This window comes from Seriola lalandi, unplaced genomic scaffold (genome assembly GCF_002814215.2).
Source record: "Seriola lalandi dorsalis isolate HSWRI2012SDOR001 ecotype SW California unplaced genomic scaffold, Sedor1 jcf7180002054058, whole genome shotgun sequence".
NCBI classification, from domain to species: Eukaryota; Metazoa; Chordata; class Actinopteri; order Carangiformes; family Carangidae; genus Seriola; species Seriola lalandi.
The window spans coordinates 218148-241311 of record NW_019524611.1 but is presented as its reverse complement, the minus strand read 5'-3'; the positions used below and the strand labels follow the sequence as shown (position 1 = coordinate 241311).

The following is a 23164-nucleotide window of genomic DNA, read 5'->3' as shown; positions in this document are numbered from 1 at the left end:
GGCAGAGTGACGTTACAAAAGCGTTTTATTCCAAGGCACATGATGTTCAGAAGAAGTATGCATGATAGCAAGCGTGGACTCAATTAATTTAACTGCACACAGATCTGAAGTCCTATGGACGTCTTTACAAAGCAATACACAGAAAGGTCAGATTGGCATATAACATTCAGAAGGTGTGACAGCTACAGAACATACTGCATCGCTGTAAAGTGGCAGGACAATCTGATTGTTCTTTTCTCCACCAGAAAGAAACACTACAGACGTTTGGACACAAAAATTCAAGGAATAGCTGGAAAGTGATTATTATCTCCTGATTATACAGAGAAGATATTAATGCAAAAAATATTTGTAATCACTTCACCGGAGAAAAACTAAAGCATAGTCAACTGAACAGTCACTGTTTACAAGTGCAAGATGTAATTGGTGTGATTTCAATTTTACAACTTTTACAATTTGATTTTATGAAATTATTTTTTGTTTGTCAGTAACTTGTTTGGTGGAACTGCTGAGACACAGCTTGTGTCTCGTCTGCGGACCCTGCTGTGTTTCCTGCTCCCCTGGGTTCAAAAGGTGTTTCTTTGATCGAGCGCATCAGCGTGAATTATAATCATCAGACGAAAAACAGAAATGAACAAAGTTACATCATTGAACGAAACTCTTAGAAACAGTAACACCATCCTAACAACTGTGACGTTAAAAAGAACACAAACCTTCTTTTTGCAGCAAGCAAATAAAGTACTTCAAACACAAACAATGTCATTCATGTAACAACTTCTGTTTTTAACAGCTTTAACAATGAATAATGTTCACATTCACTGACAGACATCTTATATAATTTACTTCAGATGGCTGACACAACTACAGAAGTTTATGACCAGAGTCTTCTGTAGTTGACGTCACTATTCACAGTCGGCCTTCCTCTTCTCTGCTTTGAGTCACTGACCTTATCTTTGTTCACACTTTGTGCACATTATGTCCAAGGTAACCTCTACAGTGCTATCTTTGGAATGTGTTGGATTTTGCCAAGGTGGCATTTCAATTGGCACTTGGGTCAAACTTACATTTACATTTCACTGAACTGGTGTTTTGCACAACAATGAGTTTCCATCAGGTAACAAGACTTCTTAGATTGAGTGTTTGTCTTACCTGGTTTAGTAATTACACATTTTGGGAGACTGAAAATGAAAATTGGCATTTGGATTCAACAATTTCATTGTTCACATAGGATATCAAGGAAAAAAAGATAAATAAGGGTAATATAAATACTCTGGAATATAATAATACAACAGTGTTATCATAATTTTCCATTCAAGGAAAATTAGGTAAAATATAACTCTGTAGTGTCCACTCGTACAAGGGGCACCACTGTTAAAATGTCTTTGGATAGATGTTAAAGATTGTACTGGCAAATGACCACAGTGGCACAGCTGATCATCACTCTGTTCCCTGGATGTGGACATCTGCTTAAAGGCTCTGAAGATGCATCATGCCCCTGCACAGTGTGTCAGAGGATCAAAGTGTCAAAGGGTTGTTCAAAGAGCGTGCCCGAGGGCAGTTACCTCAACAAAAGATAGTCTGCTACTGAAGGAGAGGAAATCACCTCAGCAAGCTCTGAAGAGCATGCGATCCGGTGGTTGAGCTAAAAGAAAACAAGGGGAATATAAGCTCTCTTCAAGTCCTTAGTGCTGCCCTGAGGCACCTACAGCAGATGGATGGGCCATTATTCAATGTAACCCTTTCAGCTTACCATGGCCTAGCCTTCAATAAATGTAGTTACTGTCTACTTCAGCATACAAAAGTCATGGCTGGCCCAAGTGAGCCTTACATATTCAGCAAAACTCCTCCTCACACATCGCCTCCCCCACCAGCAGGGAGTGTTTGTCGGGCTCGCTGAGCACCAAGCTGTTGAGCGAGTGCTTGTCGGAGCGCAGGGAGTTGATCGAGGCACGGCTGTAGTTGACAATGCGGTCCAGCAGGCTGAGTTTGGGGGAGGGACGACGCATCTCACCCATGCCAATGTGGATGCTGACATCAGAGAGGCTGCCCTGACGCCTGCTGTTACCCAGTCGAGCCTCCAACTTCTCTGCACTGGGCTTAGTGTAACTAGACAAAGACACAGAGAAAGACAAATATAGAAAGTGATTGGGAAAACGGTTTAGATGATTGAACTCAAAGGGTGAAAAACAAAGTAGACAGATAAAAGGCCTCAACATAGCATTAAACATCTCATTACCATTTGAGTAGAAGAGAGGACAAAACCACAGAGACAGATGACAGTGCCATTGCGGCAGAGCCCATCCATGGCTGTAACACCAGACCTATGGGAAGGAAAACGCCTGTGCACAGACAAAGTTCAGATTACTGCTGTGGTCAAAATTTTTTGAATGATTATCGTCAGTGTGATGATATAATTTAAATAAATCTTGTAATCTTTGGCAGTCACTTACCGGCAGCAATAGGAATGCCAACCAGGTTGTAGATAAGAGCAAATACAAAGTTGATCCTGATCCTCTTGACAGTCTTCTTAGAGAGGTCGATACTACCAACCACATCCAAGAGGTCGTTCTAGTGACAAGGAGAAAAAAAAAAAAGGTTAAATAAAAACCAGATAATTTGTTTTTAGAAATAAATATAAAAAGGCATTCAAGTTATATCCTCTCTGCAGAACGGTTAACACATTTGAGATAATAAAGTTTAAAGGTTTATAGGTATAAAAGGTTTTATTCAGGTTTTGATAGGTCAAAACAATGGTAATAAAATGTTGATCAAAATATGGCATATTACAAAATGACCTGTATTATACTTTTGTCAGTGATGACATATGATACTGTGTTGTATACTGTACTATAGTGTGATACTACAAATTCACACTGCCTCTGTGCTGCAGGGCAGTAATATCACATTTGATACCCATTTATGAAACAGCTGATGCGTACAGCGGACAAATTAATTCATGGCAGACCTTTCAAAAAATCCTCCAAGCTCAAACTCTTACCCTGATCAACACCACATCTGCTGCTTCTATGGCCACATCTGTCCCGGTTCCTATGGCGATGCCCACATCAGCCATGGCCAGAGCAGGTGAGTCGTTAATACCGTCACCCACCATGGCTACTCTCTTGCCTGCCTGCTGTAGCTGTTCCACTTTGGCCACCTTGTGGGAGGGAAGCACCTCAGCAAACACTTTCCTGATACCCACCTGGAGCACGGGCAGAGAACAGGCTCAGAAACACATAGAACCTTTCCAGCTTAATGCACTTAAATGGTAAAACTGGGCAATATGTTTAAGAAATTACATGTTGGTATTTTTCAGCGTTAATACATTTACTTTACAAAACATATGAGAATATATATATATTTGGAGTTATAAAATTGTGATCAAAGGCAACATTGTACTTTTATATCAACATCATCCACCTCTATTTATCATATGTGTTTGTATAGGTTAAATAAAATGACAGATTATCACTCTCAGAATACTGTCACATTGTCAATGTCCAGCAACTAAAACATACAAATAACTGATTGTCAGTGTCACCCAGGTCTATACACACACACACACACACACACACACACACTCTTCATACCTGAGCAGCAATGGCCCGTGCTGTCTTGCTGTTGTCTCCGGTCATCAGCACAACTTCCAGACCCATGTTGGTCAGAGTGTGCACTGCAAGTTCAGCCTCTGGTTTCACTGTGTCAGCTATTGCTATCATTGCACACAGCAGGTCTACACACAAATAGAAATGTTTAACAATAAGACTTCAACAATTTCCTTTACATATGCTTTAGAGAAGATAATAACTCTAAGCAGCTGGTCAGGAAATTATGGAGAAAAAGATATTAGTTAGATTCATGTTAAACAGCACTACTTACTGTCTACAGCTACTAGAACAGCAGTGCGTCCTCTGCGCTCATGCTCCATCATAGCCTCATCTATATCAGGCCTGATCTGCAGGCAATTTCTTCTCATCCACTCTCTGTTGCCAATCAGGACGACGTAGGTGGCTGTCTGGATGAGGCCTAAACACAGAGAACACATGGGTTAGACAACAGCAAAGAAACATAAAGGTGGAAGAAGCACAAGTTTACTAATTCCATTATTACTTAAATGCACAATTGAAAGACATCACAATATTTCAGCACTTGTGTGAATACGTGACTACAACAATGTGTTTGGATTGCATTTCCCAACTTACTCAATGGTTGTGGGTCCATGATGAGTGGATGGGAGCTGGTGGTTATCCGGGTGTCACTGATCTGGACAAGGACACTGTTACGCTGGTTGTTGTCCTCACTGTCGCTGTCCGCCTGTTTCAGCAGGGTCTCTGTGTTGCTGACCTGACATCGGATGCCACAGCCTGGCACCGCCTGAAAGTCTGTGCATGTGCCAAGAGACTCTGTGCTGAGCTCCTGCACACAGATAGAAATGGATGTTTAATACACCATTTTACAAATCTAAATCATGTAGAGGACAAGTCATCTGAGATTTCCAAAAAGTGGAGTGTGGGTGTTAAATGTGAGGTAGAGACCAACCTGTTTGCAGTATTTGGTGATAGCTGCTCCCAGAGGGTGTTCGCTGTTGTTCTCAGCTGTACCCACGATGGCCAGGAGTCGGGAGCGAGGCATCTTGTTCCCCTCCACAACTATCTTGACTTGGATAACCTTTGGAGCACCATATGTGATGGTCCCAGTCTTATCAAACACCACTGACTGGACCTGTATATAATAAGTAATATGATAAAAGTCAAGAAGAAATACTGTCAGACTGAATCTTAAATGTTTTAGGATATTTTATCAGTGTAATATCTGGACTAATGTGGTTTTGTAACCTAGTAAAACAGAACCATTTCATAATCTGACAGTTGGTCTGTTACATCAATGGCTGACTACATACAGTATCGGGGTGTCAGAGTATCATCATTAACACACCTTATGCGCCATCTCGAGTGGCTCTCCTCCCTTTATCAGAATACCGTTTTGGGCTCCAACCCCTGTGCCCACCATGACAGCTGTCGGGGTTGCCAAGCCAAGGGAACAGGGACAGGCGATGCATAACACTGTTATGGAGGCCTGGAAGGCAAAGCGAATCACTACCTCGGATCTGGAAATGCTCTTGTCATAACCCTGCAGGGAGGAAATGTGACTGGTTAACTTTTGTTTCAAATTAATTACAATGGCTTTTACATTAATGGAGAGTTAAATAGTTATAAGGAACATTATCAGATACAGTAACTATACTGAAACGATTGGTACAGTCAGACATTCAGTCTGAAAAAGAAGACTCACAGGAAAGTACTTCTCCACTAGTGAGAAATCCAAAAACCCAATGATGATCCAGGCGAGCAGCGTAAGAACAGATATGCCAACAATGAAGGGTACAAAGTAGCCACTGATCTTATCTGCATACTGCTGGATGGGAGCCTAAAAAATAAAATGTCAGAAATTACAAACCTGCTCAATGTTACCCTCAAAACAGGTAGACAGTGCAGAACTCAAATCACCTAAGTCACCTTTGAGGTTTGAGCCTCCTCCACTAGTTTGACAATCTGAGACAGCGTTGTGTCCATGCCAACATGTGTAGCACTGACAAGCAGAGAGCCATTCTGGTTAATGGAGCCAGCAATCACAGAGCTCCCCGGCTTCTTGGTCACAGGCATGGCCTCACCTGGAGTCACAAAGCAACAGCTGGTCAGAAAACATAACAGTACAAGGCAGCAGACAACAGGCGCTGGTCATCTGGAGAAAATGCTGGTGCTTTGGCAGAAGCCACGGCTCAAATAATAACCAAATATGTTTGATAGTGCTGGCAATATTCATATTCTTAAGTTATTTCTTGATCGAATAATGAAAATTAACGGTGTGATAAATTATCGTTTTGGTCTGTGTCAGTATTGCAACAGTAGGTCTCACCAATGAAAAATCTTATGAGGATGCAACAGTGTTTGAAATTATATTACAAAGAGTTTATTTGAGTATTTATTGATGTGGGTTGTTGGTGTTTACATTTTTCAGACCCACTCCAGATCCTGTTTGGACTAGTACTGCAAATCTTTCAGGTTACTTTTATTGAGTTCATTGCAAATTGCTCACATTGTTTCAAATGGTAGAAGAGCTAAAAGACACTTTCCAGGGACAAGCTGCAGCATGAAGGTGAGCACAAATTGGATCCCTTGCATTGGCTCACTTTACCTGAATAGTTACATTTTAGCATATTATTTCAACCATACTCGTAGAAAAGCTATTAATTATCACTTTATAGACACTTGATTTCTCATTTAATGTGACCAACCTGTGATGAGAGATTCGTCGGCCATGGAATGTCCCTCAATGACCCTCCCATCTACTGGAAACTTCCCTCCGGGGACGACTTTCACCACATCACCCCTTTGCACCAGTTCCACATCCACCTGCTCCTCACTGAACAACACATATGGATGTCAAACAATGTAGATGTTGGTCACTACTAATGTCATTCTATTTTTCAAAACAGAAAATAACGATGCACAATTTTCCTAATGCAGATTTCTGTCTGCAGAATTGTCAGAATTGTCAGATCAAAATTACATTTCCAGTTTTATTTCCCATTTTTTAAGTAAAGTGCAATTTTCCACATCAGATATTAACACTGGACAAAATGAAAAATCTAATTATGATAACATGATATTTTAGGGGTGGCTAGTGTGTTTTTCCTCAAGGCAGGTAAGATTAAAATTGGAGATTAAATCTGAATGCCGGTTGGAACTGACAATAATATTTGTGTTACTGTTACTGTGGAAAATCACGTACAGCTTGTTTATGCAGCCTTTGTTATGCCATGCAAACATTTATATATGCGGTTATCTAAAACCAATTAAAGATATGAAAGGTTGTAGTAAACAAAGTGAATGTAGAGAACAAGTACCTGAGAATAGACTTGTCACTGCTGAGAGTGACCACTGTGGCGTCGGTAGCTTGTAGAGACATAAGTTTGGACAAAGCCTCTGACGTCTTGCTCTGGGTGAAAGAAACAGGCACAGAAAACAATTTCCAACTAACTGTTAATTTAACATTTTAAAAAGGTAAATTAAATGTCAGATATCAATAATAATGATCTAAACCTTGGCTATCTGTTCCAGCCAGCGTCCCAGAGAGATGAAGACAAAGAGCATAGGTGGCGTGTCGAAGAAGGTGATGGGGTTGACTTTAGCCTTCTCCGCCATGGCCACTATTAGGACGACCAGTGAGTAGGTGAAGGCTATGGAGGTAGCCAGAACAATTAGCACATCCATGTTGGCAGATCGGTGTTTGACTGCTTTGTAGGCTTGAATGTAGAAATAGCGACCTCCAATGAACTGAGGAGAGGAAAAATAGAAAAGCTTAAATTCACAGAACCACAAACATTTCATTCAGACTCCCTCCCTTCTCTTGAATAAGTGCCTGTGTCACAATCTAAAAAAAAAAAAAATCTAGAAATCCATATGATTTTTCATGGGTCTGGAGTTGATTCCACTGATTTACCTGCACAGGCACGCAAAAGAGGAAGGAGAGGAGGTTCATGATGGAGAGGCCTGGGAGTAGCTGTCTCTCGAGGAACATGTTGGAGTGGTAATGGTTGCGGTCCTCCACTGTAGCATTGTGTTGATGTGAAACATTCATCTGGTGGTCCATGATAATCATGTAAAGCATCATGCCCATCACAGGCACACAGAAAATCAAGCTCACCAGGAAAGATTTCCTCCACCTTAGAAAGTCAAAACATTTGCGTTAAAAATTGATTTTATTTTGTGATCTAGTTTTAATTGCAGGACAAACTAATCACCATATTAAGCATCAGCCCACAGATGTTGCATACATACAATGCTGAAGAAACCTGTGTTCATACATAAACACATTTGTACCAGTATGCCTATATACTGTATATAGATGTATAACAGATGATTGTTATGTTGTTCACCCCATGACATGATATTCTGCATAGCCATTCTACATACACAAGGCTTAATTTATCTTCCTCGGCACTAATGGTCCAAGCTATATAGAAAACTGTCAAACTGTCACATTAAAAGTGATTTGTACTTACTTGTGAGAGCGGACATATTTTTTTTGACAGTTTTGTGACTTTTTGGTTAACAGCCAATACACTTTTTAGATAATGGATTGAACACACCAGATCTTTTGTGATACCAAGCTATATGGAGAAACTGGATATTGTAAGTAATAACAGGATCCACTGAGTAATGTCAAGTGGGGGTGATTTCTCTGTACAAGCATTTTTAGCAGCTGAAAGCAGCAGAAAAGTAAGATGAATTATTGAGTCATCATTTAAAAAAAAAGAAAAAAAGAAAAGTATTTGCTATAATAGGAATTCAAGCTCCAGTTAAACAAACACACCTGTCACATGAAAAAAGTTTGAGTTGATGAGATGGATTAAAAAAGACAAACAACATAAACAACATGCAAAAAAAGTTACTTACTGTCGTATCTCTTTGCTGTGGTCCAGGTGACTGGCAGTGCGGTCTCTCTTTACCAAAGATGCTTCAAACCCGAGATTCTACAAATAATAGTCAAAGCACTGATCAAATCACAAATTCACTGGTGTGTTTGAATATAAGCTGGTGTCGACAAGCAACAAGGAACATTGATAAAAGTAACTGAACAAATGCATAAATAACAGTCAGAGGCAGGAGCAATACCTCGATCAGCTTGATGATGTCTCGTGGCCCTATAATTTCTGAGTCGTACTTAACGTGTGCTTTGTTGGTTGCCAAGGCAACAGAGGCATATATAATCCCCTTTTCTCTCATAAGGCTGGATTCGATTTTGTGAACACAAGAGGCACACGTCATTCCCCTGACCTGAATGAAGGTGAAGACGAGCACAAGTAGATAAAGGGACAAAAATATATTAAAGAGGGTATGAAGTGAGGAACTGGTATGATTCATTACATCTATTCAAAAGGAGGTCGCATGTATTCAACATTCTTCTCAGATACTGGTGGAAATGTTTATTTATGGATTTCATATTGTGGAAATATATTACTGCATTGAATGTATCTTGTCTTCTTAATGCAACTCATAATGTTAATACAAGCTTACAGTCACTCACCACTAGTTCTAGGTTTCCGTCTGAACCTTCATAGTTCTCCATCACAGAGGCGGTGAAACCCAGCTCTTTAACACACTCAGCTATCTTCACAGGGTCAATGACTTCAGGGTTATAGCGCACCTCTGCTTTACTGGCCATTAGCGCCACCAGAACAGAGTAGATACCTGCAGAACATTAAAGATTTTTTCTTTAGCTCCTAGTGAAAGCAATGAGATGGTTAATTATTAGTGAAATAAGTAAATATATTTTGTCTTTACAGACCAGTTTCATTCTTAAGGTTTCGTTCAATGTTTGCCACACAGGAAGCACAGGTCATCCCTCCAATCTGGATATAGCATTTAGTAGAGTGCTTGTCTCTGTTGCGTCCCTGGGAGATTTCTTTGTGGAGGTCATTGTCAAACTCCTTATCTTTCACAGGTGCTAGACTCGAAGACTTTGAGAGACTTGGATCTAGTGCAGGCAGCAGGGAATTGGTCTCTGTGGAGAAAAGATAGTTATTAAGAAAATATTATTAGTTAGCCTGCCATGATATCTCAACCATGCAGTTCAAGTACTCCCACTGGCAGAGTCACATTAACAGAAGCCACTTGTAGGAGGAGATATTTAAACAGTTTGGAGGTATCCAGAGGCAACAATGTTAAGCTTTGGACTATCTACAGGTGATTCTCTAGTTAAAACACACAAATAAAAATAGCCATTTCACTATGTAACAAAACTGGCTGATTCAACAACCTCACCATCTGTCCTCTTACCAGGTAGGAAGGCGTCAAAGCCCATGTCCTCTATGGCCTCCCTGAGCTCCTCTGGTGAGGTCAGGAGGGGATCGTACTCAAAGACCCCCTGGTGATCAGACAGGGAGACCTTGGCGGACACCACCCCCTTCCTTTGGGAGATCATGCCTTCAATGGACTGGACACAGGAGTTGCATGTCATGCCCTCAATGCAAATATTAACTACAGATGCAAGAGGCTGGGTAAAACAAGGCTGTGAGGCAGCATATTTGGCCTGGGTTGCTCCTGCAGACCAAGGTGCTGAAAAGGCAGGTGTGGGCGAGATGGATACCGGACTGAGAGGGCCAGAGGAGTCCCAGGGTTGAGATTTGAAGTTTCCTGGAGGCAGCGCCTCAATTGCCTGCTGCAGCTCAGGCACTGTGACCTTTAGAGGATCATAGCAGATGGAGGCCTTCTCCTTCTCCAGAGAGACCTCCACAGTGGACACACCAGGCAGCATAGAGATATTGTCCTGAATATTAACGACACAGGAATGGCAGTGCATGCCTTTCACCCTGAGCGTTACAAGTGTTGTGTCTATGAAGATTTCTGTCTCCTCTGAAGTCTCTGATGGCGAAGAAACTGTTGGTTTTTGAGAATCAACAAAACGTCCGATTTCACTGGGGGACAGCTGTAGAGGGCGGGGCTTGGACTTGGCAAAAGCCTTGAAGCCGGCAACAGCAATCTGGTCGATGATCGTTTGGACAGTGATGAGGTGAGGCAGGTACACGATTGTAGCTTCCTGAGACTCTAAAACAACTGTGGATCATTAAGACATGACAAAGATAAAATACCATCACAGCATAAAGGAAAAGAAATTAAATTATTTCACAAGAATAGGAAGTGACTGCACATGCAGATTTTCACAAGCAATGATATACACATATATAATTTAAGATCCATGCACATGATGCACATTCCATCATTGTAAAACTGTGTCATGAGGTTAATATTTAATACTAAGCTCAATTTGGATCAATGAAACTAGAATATACAGCTGACCGTATATAAAGCCAGTTTACACAATGACAATTCTGTACTCAGTGAATTTAATCCTATGACATCCTACAATCCAATCCTACAATACCAATGAAAGGATTTCATGAGTCATGGTCAAATCCTACTGAGCAATCTGTCAGTGGTGAACCTACAGAGACTGAGATACACAATGACATGACACCTGTGACCTGAAAGACGTACTTTCCTACATAGTGCAGCAACTGTGTTACAGCATCACTACTTGCTCAGACTGTGATGTAATAGATGTCTACAAGCTTATGAACAGGTCAAGTACATTACCTTTGATCTTTTCAATCCCTTTCAGTTTTCCAATCTTCCCTTCAATAGTGGTAGTGCAGGAGTGGCATGTCATTCCTTCAATGCACAACTTCAGGAGTGCCACCCCTCCTCCCCTGCTGTGGGATGGGGACAAGGTTGGGCCTTTTTGCACAGGGCTGCTGGGTGTGGGGATCTCCAGAGGCGTTACGCTGGCCACCAACTGGCTCAGCTGCAGCACTGAAGTCAGGGAAGGAACAAAGCTGACACTGAGACCCATCTGGCTCTCTCTGACATCCAGCACTCCCTGAATCTGGGATAGCTTCTCCAAAGCCTCCTCTTGGGCTGCAGGTGTCAGGCCTGAGGTGGATATCAGCTGTGTATCTGTTGAGACTGGTGTGGCTGTGACGGACTCTGATAGACTTGATTCAAAGCCCATGTCCTCAATGGCCTCTGACAGAGACTCTGGACTCTGTTGGTTGTGGTCAAATATGATGGTGGCATTCTTCTGCTCTAAAGACACCTACAAAATAAAAGTCAGGTTATGGGTTCAATTAAGTCACTATGTGAAAACAAAGCATATAAAAAGCCTATGTAGAATTTTCTTATAAAACAGTACAGTAAGATAATAATACTATTAAACATGCAATGCTGGAATAAGTATGTTGTTAATGTCAGAATGCTTATTTGAATAATCAATTTTATTGATTTCATTTAGATACTGTACAAAGACAATTCTTGCCTAATGTGACTGTACACACTTCCTTTAACTGCATTGAAATTACTGTCACGATGCAAATCTGTCTTGTTGAAACAATGTAGCTTTACAATATAAAAAAATTAGTACATGGCCTTGTTAAGCTTAGAGCATGTTAAGCCAGCATGATGACTTAAGGGAGAGTCAACCCTCTTCAGCAAGAGGGAAACATGTGACTAACTGAAGGGATCACCTGACTGAGCCATAACTTTCAAACCACAGCATGGGTTTAGTAGGAAGTGACTGTTCCTGCCTGTTTGATTAATTATTTTTTTTCTGGAAAGGAGAGATGGGAGGAAGTTGGGAATGAGGATGACTGTTATACCAAGAAAAATCTATTCACTCCTCCCAGAATGTCTTTATAGATTATCATAAAATGACCCAGGCACTTGATTCTCTTCAGACACAAATGACATTTCCTGTGGGTACAGATTACATTTTGACCTGCTGTCACAGTCCTGCAAAGGGCAGAGCTCTATCTGGAACATTCTTATTACATTATCTTCTCATTTAACCTAAGCCTGAGGGGTAAACACACAATAAACAAAACAGCAGGCCACACCTAGTGTAATTTAACTATCTCTAATGGCTCCATTGATATATTGTAAATCAGACCAGCTAGTCCTAAGGGAGTAAGACTGTCAGATTAATAAAACTTTATTAAGTTGGGCAGGAAACTAGATAATAATGTATGCGTATCTGCCCTGTCTACGATTCTAATACTATATTTTAAAATACAGACTGCAACAGTATAAAGATCCTCTTTTTTAAACAGAAGTGCCATACAAGAAATTCTTAAGTCAGCAAAGTTTAAGAATTGCATCGTCATAGGAAAACAATTGCTAAATGCAACTAAAGGTGAAATTGTTGCTATATCTCTGCAAAGACTGAATTTACCTTTATATTTATCACTCCTGGGAGAGACCCGACGCGCTGCTCTATGGACTGGACACAGGAGCTACAAGTCATACCCTCCACTCCAAGGGAGACTGAACACGGACTGACTTTCTGTGTCATGATTGGTTAGTCTGCAAGGACACAAGAAGTACAAAATTTATTGTCCATATTGAATGAAAAACAGGCTACTAAAAACAAATTGTGACAGTCATGTTAGGATCTTGAAAAAAAACTATGCAAGATGAGTTATCACATTTGTAATATGGTTAAATGGTACTATGCATTAGTAAAATGTTGCACTAAAAATTAAAGGCTGTTTTGGACCTTCAACTCTAAGCCTTGAAGCCAAAACAAGAAAAAGAAAGAACCCTTAAGGATACTATTTATGTTAAAGAAAATTAGATATCTTAACATTTTTTAAATTATGAATTGAATCTTAATTGCCAATTTCTAGGAAATGAAGGTTCAAAACTAGCAACGAAAATAAGAACAAATAACACACAGGAAACAAAGGACAGTTCCTGGAGATCTACCAATACTGTCAAATTAGACCAATTCACATTCACACCCTGTAACCACTACTCCCACTTCTGGCATCTTCACTTGACTAAAATCAGAAGCAATGTACAAGAATGTAAACAATGTAAAACCACTAGGGGGAGGATATTATTTTCATGTTTCTTAGTTGAATGAAATGTTTTGATCTTCAAACCATTGATATTAAACAAAAACAGATTACACCTTGAAACATTGCATCACTTCCATCAAAACTACAATTGCCTCCATTTCCGCCATGCACTGACCGATAAGAGACAAGTTCGGGGGGATTAAATGCAGATAACATCCTTGTCTTTAACGAATTATGGCAGCGAGCAAACTCTGCTGTCACTTACCAACTCAGTGTTTACCTGAAATATGACAACTGTCAGCTTCTCTTGAGCGCTGACAGACACTTGGCACACCAATACAGTTTCACCTTATTAAACAAGCTTGGTAATATGGACTCTTTTGGCAGTTTTGGTTGTAATGACTGCCATCTGATCACACCGTCGAGTATTATAATTTAACACTTCTCAGATTTGAGGCTGGTTTTCATCGCAGACACCAATGAATGCTTTTATCGGACAAACAGGACAGAAAACCAGCAGGGCACTGGGGCACTGGGTCTCCATGACTAAGGAAAATGATTTTAAAAAACAAATACAATTCATTCACTATCAATACAAAAGTAAATGAAATGAAAACTGCAAAAGTAAATCAACATAAACCTGTTTGAGTTCATTGGACTAACCCATCAAATATAATAGGCAAACTTAGGTAAAATAGGTAAACTTAAAAGTCTAATCTACAAAAATCTGAAACGTTTTGGGACGTTTGGTGAATAAGAAAGTTGCTCCGTCTCATGCATTTCATTTAGCCAGGGTCAAGGAAGCTAACAGCTAGCTTGATTAAGCTAAACAGTAAGTGAAACTTCACCCGAGTTGTCGCCTGCTTGTTCAGCTAAATTCTCAAAACAGTGTATATTAACAAGAAAATGTATCTTTCCTTACCCTACTAGACAAAATGTACCACCTGTTAAAACACACCGTGTGTTATAGTTAGGATGAAAAGAAAATGTACAGCTCTTACCTTATTCAGAGGGAAGTAACCAGTTAGCTAGCTACAGGCTATGGCCGTCGCCTGTCAGACTGAGTTGCTAAATTCAGCTAGCAAGCTAGCTAGCTTCTCTTTACACTACGTTACTAGCATGTACGCAGACACTTTGTGGCATCTTTCTGCCTGTGAGGAACAACAGAGACTGCTGATATAAGAGTTTTCCTCCCTGTTATCATAAATCTCAACTCAGGGAGCTTGATTTGTTTCTGCTTGGCATGTCGACGTGACTGACAGCTAAACAGTGGGTCGTCAGAGCCAAGAGGCGGAGCCCCATGGCAACTAATAGGAGTATGTTTTGCCCTGAGTCTGATCTCTCAGGCTGTGTTCACTCCGTGTAGCCTGCCCTGCAAGCCAAACTACTAACTATAAACAGTATGTGAGAAAAAGTGAGCCAAGAGTAGACTGTCATTTTGAAACCTTACCTTAGCAAAGAAGTTAACATGACATAAAATGTTTAATTTTTAGAGGAAAAAAACAGAATGGAAAATTCACAGGAACTAGCTGGTGAGATAGCCTTAGCTAAAGCTAATTTACCCACGTTTTCCTGTTACCTGGAATTAAAAAATCTATTTAATGCTTCAAAATCTTAGTGATTGAGTTTTTTATACCACATGAATAAGACAATAGGTAAATCTTACATCACCATGCAGAGAAAAAAGAAACTCCAGATGAACAAGTCCTTCTACATGCTTGCTTATCTAACTAGCAGAATAGTATTAATAGCTTTCTCTGCAGACTCTGACTTTGGAGGACCTCACATGATTTCATGTGGTTAAGTTCAAATCACATATTCAAAATGCATTTAAATGTGCATGATCTGAAGCAAAAACAAGGACATATTTTACTTGTTGTAAATTGTGTTTTCCCTTATGATTCTCTAAACCTCTGCTACCATTAATATCTACGTGTTTTTTTTTAGGTTTCACATAAGGTCTGCAACAATTGTTAGTAAAAGGCCCAAAACGAAGGTTTTAATTGTAGCAGTAAAAGTATGGCACATTTTAATGTTTGTTTGACACAGGGTTTGTATTTATTTCTTTTCACAAAAAAACGATAAAATATAAATTTTCCCCAGTGGTGGCCAAGGTTTTGCATTCAACAACAGTAGGCCTATTCTTTGAAATGATTTCAAACATCCACCATGAGCCTCTCCTTGTTCTTCTTCGGCCTCTGAGGGAAGTTGTCACTATTCATATAACAGGCACATCACTGCTTCACAAGACAACACAAACTTCAGCATCCTACAGTCCTGATTACCAACAGATTTTCTGTCACCAATTATTTATTTAATTAATCTTTACAGGGAAAAATGCACATTTATCAATATCACTGTAAATAACCACTTCCACTGATGAACACAAACAGTACAACTTAGGCTTGACAATCATGGCCAAAGTAGTTAGAAAAGTTTTACACAATACAGGGTAAAATGAGATCGTCACATAATAAATCCATGTGAGTGTGCAGCATCCACGGGACACAAAGATATCGATCAACAAAACAATAGGCATCAATAGAAGCTCAAATCATAATGGTCTCTTAGAGCTGTCCATCGGATCACCCAAGACAGATGTTAATACCAGATCTGGCCTCTTTGTTGTCTTTAACAAGCAGGTGCAAAAGGAAATGCAAACATGAAGATGCAACTGCAACCAATTCTGTCTGTCAGAGCAGAATTATACAAACTGATACTGAGGTTTTGTTTTTGCATATATACTAGGGTAGATTCTTTTGAGTCAACTTTACTTTTATCTGTTACTGTTACTGTTATAACTGTCTATGATAATACTTGATGTGGGTGGGTGATGTGGTGGTGTACAAGAGATCATGTGGAAAAATGTATAATATTAATAGATGTTTTTCACCTTGTGGTGGCCAAAGCTGTCTAATTTCCTTTTTCAAATCATTATTTGAATTAAACGAACATTGCAACAATAAGATCTTTTCTTTTCTTTTCTTTTCTACTTATCAAAGTATTCTGTAACCGAACAATAAATGTATTACAACTGGGGTGTAATACGTTTATTTAACATTGTGGTATTTTATCTGTAAAAATGTAATATTCCATGGAAGAATAAATAAAACAAGATTTCTGTGTGTGTCTCTCTCTCTTACACACACACACACATACATGCACGCACTCACACGCACGCACGCACACACACACACACACACACACACTTTGACACACTGACCTACTTTCTCTATGAGTGCACAGGGTATCTTGTGCTCTCTACTCTTGGGTCACGACATGACAATAACACATTCGCATAAACACACACACACACACACACACACACACACACACACACACACACACACACACACACACACAGTCGAATGTCTTATTTTAATTAGGGACTTTGAATGGGGTCTACCACCTAACTCTCCTGCATGTATGATGGTGGTTGGAGATGCAGATCCATGTTTTCCTGCACTCACGTGTACCACGTGCTCGGCAGCGCCCGTCAAGCTGTCGTTAAAGCCGACAGGAGAGCTTATTATGGGAGCTGCTCCTGCTGTCCTCTATCAGCAACAGCCAGCACTTCTCCAGTCATCTCCAGCCATGGCTCCAAGTGAATGCTGTTTACTGCACCGGCAGACAACAAAACCTAGCGGGAAGTGTTTTTAAGCCATTGCAATGTAAGTAACGTAACTTCACTGACGTTTGTTCTGTGTTTGAAATGATATGTGTTTAATTTACTTGTCATGTATCGGTGAAGATCAGCTGAAGACAGCTGTAAAAGCATGTTAGATGGCAGGATTGTGTTGTAGTATTGGGATGTGGCCAGTTGTGAGTTTATCATAAAACATCCAGCTTTCTGTAAACGTGTTTTCCTGGCGCCACAGGTGGTGTTTTTCTAGCTCAGTTCAACGTTTGGCGTGAAGGGAGTTTCCTTTGTCTTATTTTATATATTAACAATGCAGAGTTAGAGAATTAACAGAATATCAAGCTTCGTCGTAAATTATTATAATTTATTAATAATTTTTTCATGCTGGACCAACATGTGTGTAAGCAGGCTTTATAAGTTCGGTAGGCTATTTAGCTGTTGGAGCCTGTAGCTGAAGCTTGGTTAGTGAGAAATGAAGAAAGATGAAATTACACCCCGTTTAAAATACCGATAGAAATAAGCAGGATCCAGTGATGCATCTAAATTAAAAAGATTGCTCACAGTCAGTTGTAGTAGTTCAGTAGTGGATGTCAGAGTAGATGAGGTAGAGGTTTTAGATTGGTGAATCATGCATACAAATAGATTTCATCAGTGTGTACTGGGACTGGGTGAAAGATTGCTTGACACAAGACTGGGAAAAAAAATCTGAGTGAAAAGGTTTCTGCATCACATTTAGAAAAGTGTTTTATGAGATTTTTGAGGGGAGTTTTCCATCATTTATTGGATTACTCATAGACACTTCAGTACAGGTTCTATCAGCAGTGGTGACTTTCAAGGTGAGATGATCAGTTGTTACCTAAATTTACTATAGTTTTAAAGTTCTTCAGTAGTCAGGTTATAGACTGAGTGTACTGTTACAGCGCAGGACTATTTCATCAACGTATAGAGATGGGCGCTGAAATTCCTAAATTTAAGTGTAACACATTGGTTACAGAAAAGAACTCATGGGATCTACTGGAGGATGAAACTACCTGTTTCATAATGAAAGCCTTTTCAAAAGAATGCATCCCAAACAATAGCAATAGTTCCCAAATTCAGCAAGTGAATAACAAACAGCTTATTATGCATTTAGGATTTCCACAGAAATAATTGTTAGTTTTATAAAGTACACGCAGAGTGATAAAAGAAGCACAAGAGCTGTTAGTTTAATAAAAGAGGGATTCCAACAAGTCAGTACAAACCTGTGTTTTCCACACCTGAAAAGATTCAAAACAAAAATTTTAGTAAGCTCCTCATGGAAATTTATACGATTTTATACATGGGGCATGGGGTCAAAAGCTCAAATTCACTGTTGAAGAGATGACAAGCAGTGTTAATATAGAGAGGGAGAAATTAAGGTAAAATGAACAGTCCACCAGATATTTTTACCATTTCTGACACAACCTGAACGTGAGTTTACATAGTGCTCTCAGTACTTTTATGTTATGCTACTGAAAACAGAAAATAGATACTGCAGATGTTTTAAAGCACATATACTATTGTTGTTGCAGTAAATTTTGAACAATTCCCATTCTCTCTTGATCCGACCGTGTGCTCATTTGTTTCAGAATGAAACAAGGAAGGACAGGCCTCAAATCGAAGGGCCAGGCCTTCCCCTCCCATGAGGAGAGGGCTAAGAGACAGAAGCGGGGGCCATCCAGCTTCGCCCTGTCTCCAGCACAGGACTGGGGTAACCTGCCCCACCATGTGGTCCTGCAGATCTTCCAGCATCTGTCCCTCATAGACCGGGCCAGGGCCTCATCTGTGTGCTGGCGCTGGAATGAGGTTTTTCACACCCCTGACCTGTGGAGGAAGTTTGAGTTTGAGCTCAATCAGCCGGCCACATCTTACCTGCGCTCCACTCACCCTGACCTCATTCAACAGATCATCAAGAAGCACGCCCAGCACCTGCAGTACGTTAGCTTCAAGGTAAAAGCCTTCCCTGCTGTCACCCATTTCTTCTCCTCTTTCACCTCCTCTGGCCTCCTCTCTTCCTCAATTTTCACAACGCAGCTGTCTTAAAAACTATATGTGCCCTCCCTAATCCAAACCATCTGGTGCAGAATCAATCATGACGCATCAGCTGTCTTCGCATTAGTAGGCTTAACACATCCAGGCTGAAATGATTCTTACACCTCCATCTTTCCATTCCTCATTTTATGTGTTTTTATTTTTTCTACCTACACGGTGAATCACTGCTGGTGAATCAGGTGGACAGCTGCATAGAATCTGCAGAGGCGGCCTGTGACATTCTCTCCCAGCTGGTGAACTGTACCATTAAGACCCTGGGGCTGATTTCCACAGCCCGGCCGAGCTTCATGGATGTGTCTCAGGTAAGAGGCAGCTTCTGTTTTACATGCTCATCTGAGCATTTTTATTTCTGCCCTATTTGTTACACACAAAGAGCTGCGTTAGTCACATCAGGTATGCCAGTTGCATGAAGATTGTATTCGCCTTTTGTCATTGTTGATAATGACCTTTTATACCATGAATTTATTTTGGTAAAAACATCCCTACTTTTTTGTGCTTTTTGCAAAAAGATTCTGCTGAACTGTCTGGTGATAATGGAAAAGTGTTTAAGATAAGAAGTCCTGGTTTACCATTGTTTGTTCCTCCTCAGGCCCACTTTGTGTCTGCACTGACAGTGGTGTTTGTCAACTCCAAGTCCTTGTCCTCTATCAAGATTGATGACACCCCAGTGGATGACCCGTCCCTGAAGGTGCTCGTTGCCAACAACAGTGACACCCTTAAGTTGCTGAAGATGAGCAGCTGCCCTCATGTCTCCCCAGCAGGTCAAGATACTTTTTTAAAAGTATTTTTTTGTTTTGCTTTTAGTTGGCTCATAAGAATGTACAGGAAATGAGAAGAAAGAGAAAGGACAATGATGTCAATGTCCCTGGCTGGGCTTCAACCAGGACACTGCGAGCCAAGTACTCAGTCAGTGTCTTAAATTCCTGGTCTACAAAAATGCCCCTTTCTTTACTTTGTGACTATATGGATGCCAAACACGTTTGACAAAAGACTAAGGCTGCAGCCACGCCAGCAGCTCTGTAAAACTGTACTTAGGTTTAGCAGTGCTTTGAGCTAAATGCTAATGTTAGCATGCTAAAATGCTCCCAGTGACAACGCTAACATGCTGATATTCAGCAGGTATAATGTTTACAATGTTCACCATCTTAGTGTAGCATGCTAACATTTGCTATTCAGCACTGAACACAAAATACATCTGAGTTAATGTCAAAAAGCAAATTTGAACTTTGATGTGATGAAGGTGATATGTGGAAAGTGAAAGGATTATATTTTTTCCTGAGGGGAACATGAATGTCTGCACCATAAAACCGTTGTCAAGAAATTTAATTTACTTTTACTAAAATATTAAGAGTGTGACAGTGGTAGAGGAGAAGTCAGTAGGATTCACCCTCCAGTGGCCATGACGGCCTTTTCAAAATTAATGGCAATCCATCCAACAGCTTTTGAGATATTTCAGTCTTGATCAAGGTGATGGACTAACCAAAATCACTGTCCTCACAGCAATGCTAATTATTTTATGATAATTAGTTTTTTTAAGGGATCTGTTTGATCTGTTTCCATTCCTCTAGCCTATCTTTGTGTGCACAGGTATCCTGTGTGTGGCAGACCAGTGCCATGGTCTGAGGGAGCTGGCGTTGAACTACCATCTCCTGAGTGATGAACTCCTGCTTTCCCTCTCCTCTGAAAAACATGTCCACTTGGAGCACCTGCGCATTGACGTGGCGAGTGAAAACCCTGGCCAGACACACTTTCACACCATCAAGAGGAGCAGCTGGGAGGCTTTGGTCCGACACTCACCCAAGGTCAACATTGTCATGTACTTCTTCCTCTATGAGGACGAGTTTGAGCCCTTCTTCCGTGAGGAAACTCCCGTCACCCACCTGTACTTTGGCCGTGCGGTTAGCAAAGAGATGCTGGGCCGCATCGGACTGAACTGCCCTCGACTGGTAGAGCTGGTGGTTTGCGCCAACGGCCTCGAGCCCCTGGATGAGGAGCTCATCCGTATTGCTGAACGCTGCAAAAGCTTAACGGCCATCGGGCTAGGCGAGTGTGAAGTGACCTGCAGTGGCTTTGTGGAGTTTGTGAAGATGTGTGGGGGCAGGCTGACTCAGCTGTCAATCATGGAGGAGGTGCTAATCCCAGACAGCAGCTACAACATGGAGCAGATCCACAGCGAAGTGTCCAAGCACCTGGGCCGCATGTGGTTCCCTGATATGATGCCCACCTGGTAGGCTGAGGCCAAAGTGGAGGGCTGTTAATGAAGCACATGAGCGCTGTCAGTGTGAGGATTCATTTTAACAGAGTGTGTGTCCACAGTTACAAATTTTACTGTGAAACTGGTTTCAGCTTCAGTATCAGACCGTAGTGTCGTGCTCTTTTGGGACAATAAGAAGGTGAGAGACAGATTCTCTCATCAGTGTTCTTGGCTGGCTCACTAGAAGGTGGGTCATTTCTAAAGCTGTCACTTGTGTTTTTACCTGCAGTGAATTTGATGTAGGACTAATGACGTCCACTGACGCCCTTTTATCACATAAAAACATTGTCAATTCTGGATTTCTGGCTGTCTTGTGAGCACTCAGCTTTCTTCATATACATAGATGTTGTGATGTGAAGATTTGGATGTAGTAGCTTTTTTCACTAATGATACAGTTTGTGATTTCCTACATTTCCAGGCATCCAGTTTGAGAGGCAGAGACCCCGCCCAGACTTAGTGCACCCAGGCTTTGGTAGAGAGAGCATTAACAATAATGTAGGACAGAGAAAACAAGAGTTTCCAGTTGAGTGAGGACAAGTTTTCTAAACACAATGTGTGTTTTGTTTTCTTGTCTAGGTATGTTTGTGTCAGTAGAGACTTCATCCTAATCTATAACATTTTTATTCAGTTTTCAATTGCTGAGTGTCAATTAAAATAAATAAAACTTTGTTATTTAATTTAAAGGTTTTGACATAATGAACTCAGCTTTAGACATTAAACCGGTCATACTGATTATCCCCTGTCAGGTCAAGACAGAGGACAATCAGTTTCATTTTCATTTTCCTTTTATTCACTACTGAAATTGATTTTTATTTCCATTCAAATTGGCATTTAAAGCTAATGTCCTATGCTCAAATTCTGAAGTTAATGAGACTATAGTCATTTAACTCAAACTCCATTGTCATCCTTTAAATGTGTCAGGTAATTCTCCAGAATGAGATAAATCACAATTAAACAACAGAATTAAACCTGTAATACAGTGATCATCAGCTGTAGATAGTGAAAACAGTGGTAAAAGTGACAGGTTGTCATCAGAAATATGCCGGACAGTTTGATATTTATTGAAGTTATTTTAAAACTTATTTCAGGTGTACTGTATTTATTGTTATAGAAACCTGGTGGTCAAGGAACACTGGCTAAAACAGATGAAGGTTTTGAGACTGGGTGTCTTTACTGTGTTTAAAATAGAGGCCAAATATCTGGTAGCGTTTCATATTTTACTGTGATTTGTTTTGTTTTTTACCACATTGTACAAATTTATGTTAAGGAAAAAACAAAACAGGTCCATAGTATCCAGTGCCACTCTGTGTCACATGATACATTAAAACAGGTGTTAAGTGTTGCCTTGTATTTGATAATGTGTTATTTAAATGTAAAATATTTATCACACACAGGTTTTCATGTATGTGCAGCAGTGCTTGCGCAGGTCTGCTTCAGTGTAACTGTCAATTCTTTTACTTTCTGCACTTAATTCTCAGTAAAAAAAATCAAAGATGTGTTGAACTAACTGAAATGTTGCATGTTTTGTGGCCATAATACAATGAAGCCTGATTTGATCTGTTTTTCTCACTTTGTCCCATTTGACCTTTCTGCAGCTCTTTGTTCTCAACACGAGAGGGCAGCAGTGATCTAACTGGAGGCACAGCAACGTTATATAAGCAGAGCTGCTACTGTATAATGAAGTATGCCAATGATAACTCAGCCCTTTTTACAAGTGGATTCGGCTTGTGCACACTCCATTCCCATGAAAAAAACCATCAGACTTTGTAGCTTAGAAACCTTTTCT

At 40.4% G+C, this 23164-nt stretch overlaps 2 protein-coding genes across 2 annotated transcripts; one reads left to right on the top strand and one right to left on the bottom strand.

The window, feature by feature from the left end:
- Window positions 1-7: 7 nt before the first annotated feature.
- On the bottom strand, window positions 8-14681 carry atp7a (ATPase copper transporting alpha). The gene is made up of 23 exons (XM_023403046.2): window positions 14416-14681; window positions 12787-12917; window positions 11157-11655; window positions 9840-10616; window positions 9349-9564; window positions 9088-9251; window positions 8676-8837; window positions 8457-8533; window positions 7501-7723; window positions 7101-7334; window positions 6905-6996; window positions 6293-6420; window positions 5514-5668; window positions 5290-5424; window positions 4933-5127; window positions 4537-4719; window positions 4200-4413; window positions 3877-4023; window positions 3588-3730; window positions 2996-3199; window positions 2448-2565; window positions 2234-2336; window positions 8-2103 (listed from the first exon to the last, which is right to left on the bottom strand). Exons 2-23 carry the CDS (start codon window positions 12904-12906, stop codon window positions 1830-1832), a joined length of 4563 nt encoding a protein of 1520 aa, XP_023258814.1. The 5' UTR covers window positions 12907-12917; window positions 14416-14681; the 3' UTR covers window positions 8-1829.
- A 2094-nt stretch (window positions 14682-16775) lies between these two features.
- On the top strand, window positions 16776-22934 carry fbxl3l (F-box and leucine-rich repeat protein 3, like). The gene is made up of 5 exons (XM_023403052.2): window positions 16776-17085; window positions 18662-19022; window positions 19304-19426; window positions 19714-19885; window positions 20712-22934. Exons 2-5 carry the CDS (start codon window positions 18663-18665, stop codon window positions 21353-21355), a joined length of 1299 nt encoding a protein of 432 aa, XP_023258820.1. The 5' UTR covers window positions 16776-17085; window position 18662; the 3' UTR covers window positions 21356-22934.
- The last annotated feature ends 230 nt before the right edge of the window (window positions 22935-23164 follow it).

Excerpts from the sequence above, each read along its gene's own strand:
- atp7a (XM_023403046.2), bottom strand. The coding sequence starts at position 12,906 with ATGACACAGAAAGTCAGTCCGTGTTCAGTCTCCCTTGGAGTGGAGGGT. Across the intron at positions 7,335-7,500 it reads TCTTTTGCGTGCCTGTGCAG|TTCATTGGAGGTCGCTATTT; the intron begins GTAAATCAGTGG and ends TCCTCTCCTCAG. Across the intron at positions 4,414-4,536 it reads TCACCAAATACTGCAAACAG|GAGCTCAGCACAGAGTCTCT; the intron begins GTTGGTCTCTAC and ends ATCTGTGTGCAG.
- fbxl3l (XM_023403052.2), top strand. The coding sequence starts at position 18,663 with ATGAAACAAGGAAGGACAGGCCTCAAATCGAAGGGCCAGGCCTTCCCC. Across the intron at positions 19,427-19,713 it reads GCTTCATGGATGTGTCTCAG|GCCCACTTTGTGTCTGCACT; the intron begins GTAAGAGGCAGC and ends GTTCCTCCTCAG. Across the intron at positions 19,886-20,711 it reads CCCTCATGTCTCCCCAGCAG|GTATCCTGTGTGTGGCAGAC; the intron begins GTCAAGATACTT and ends TTGTGTGCACAG.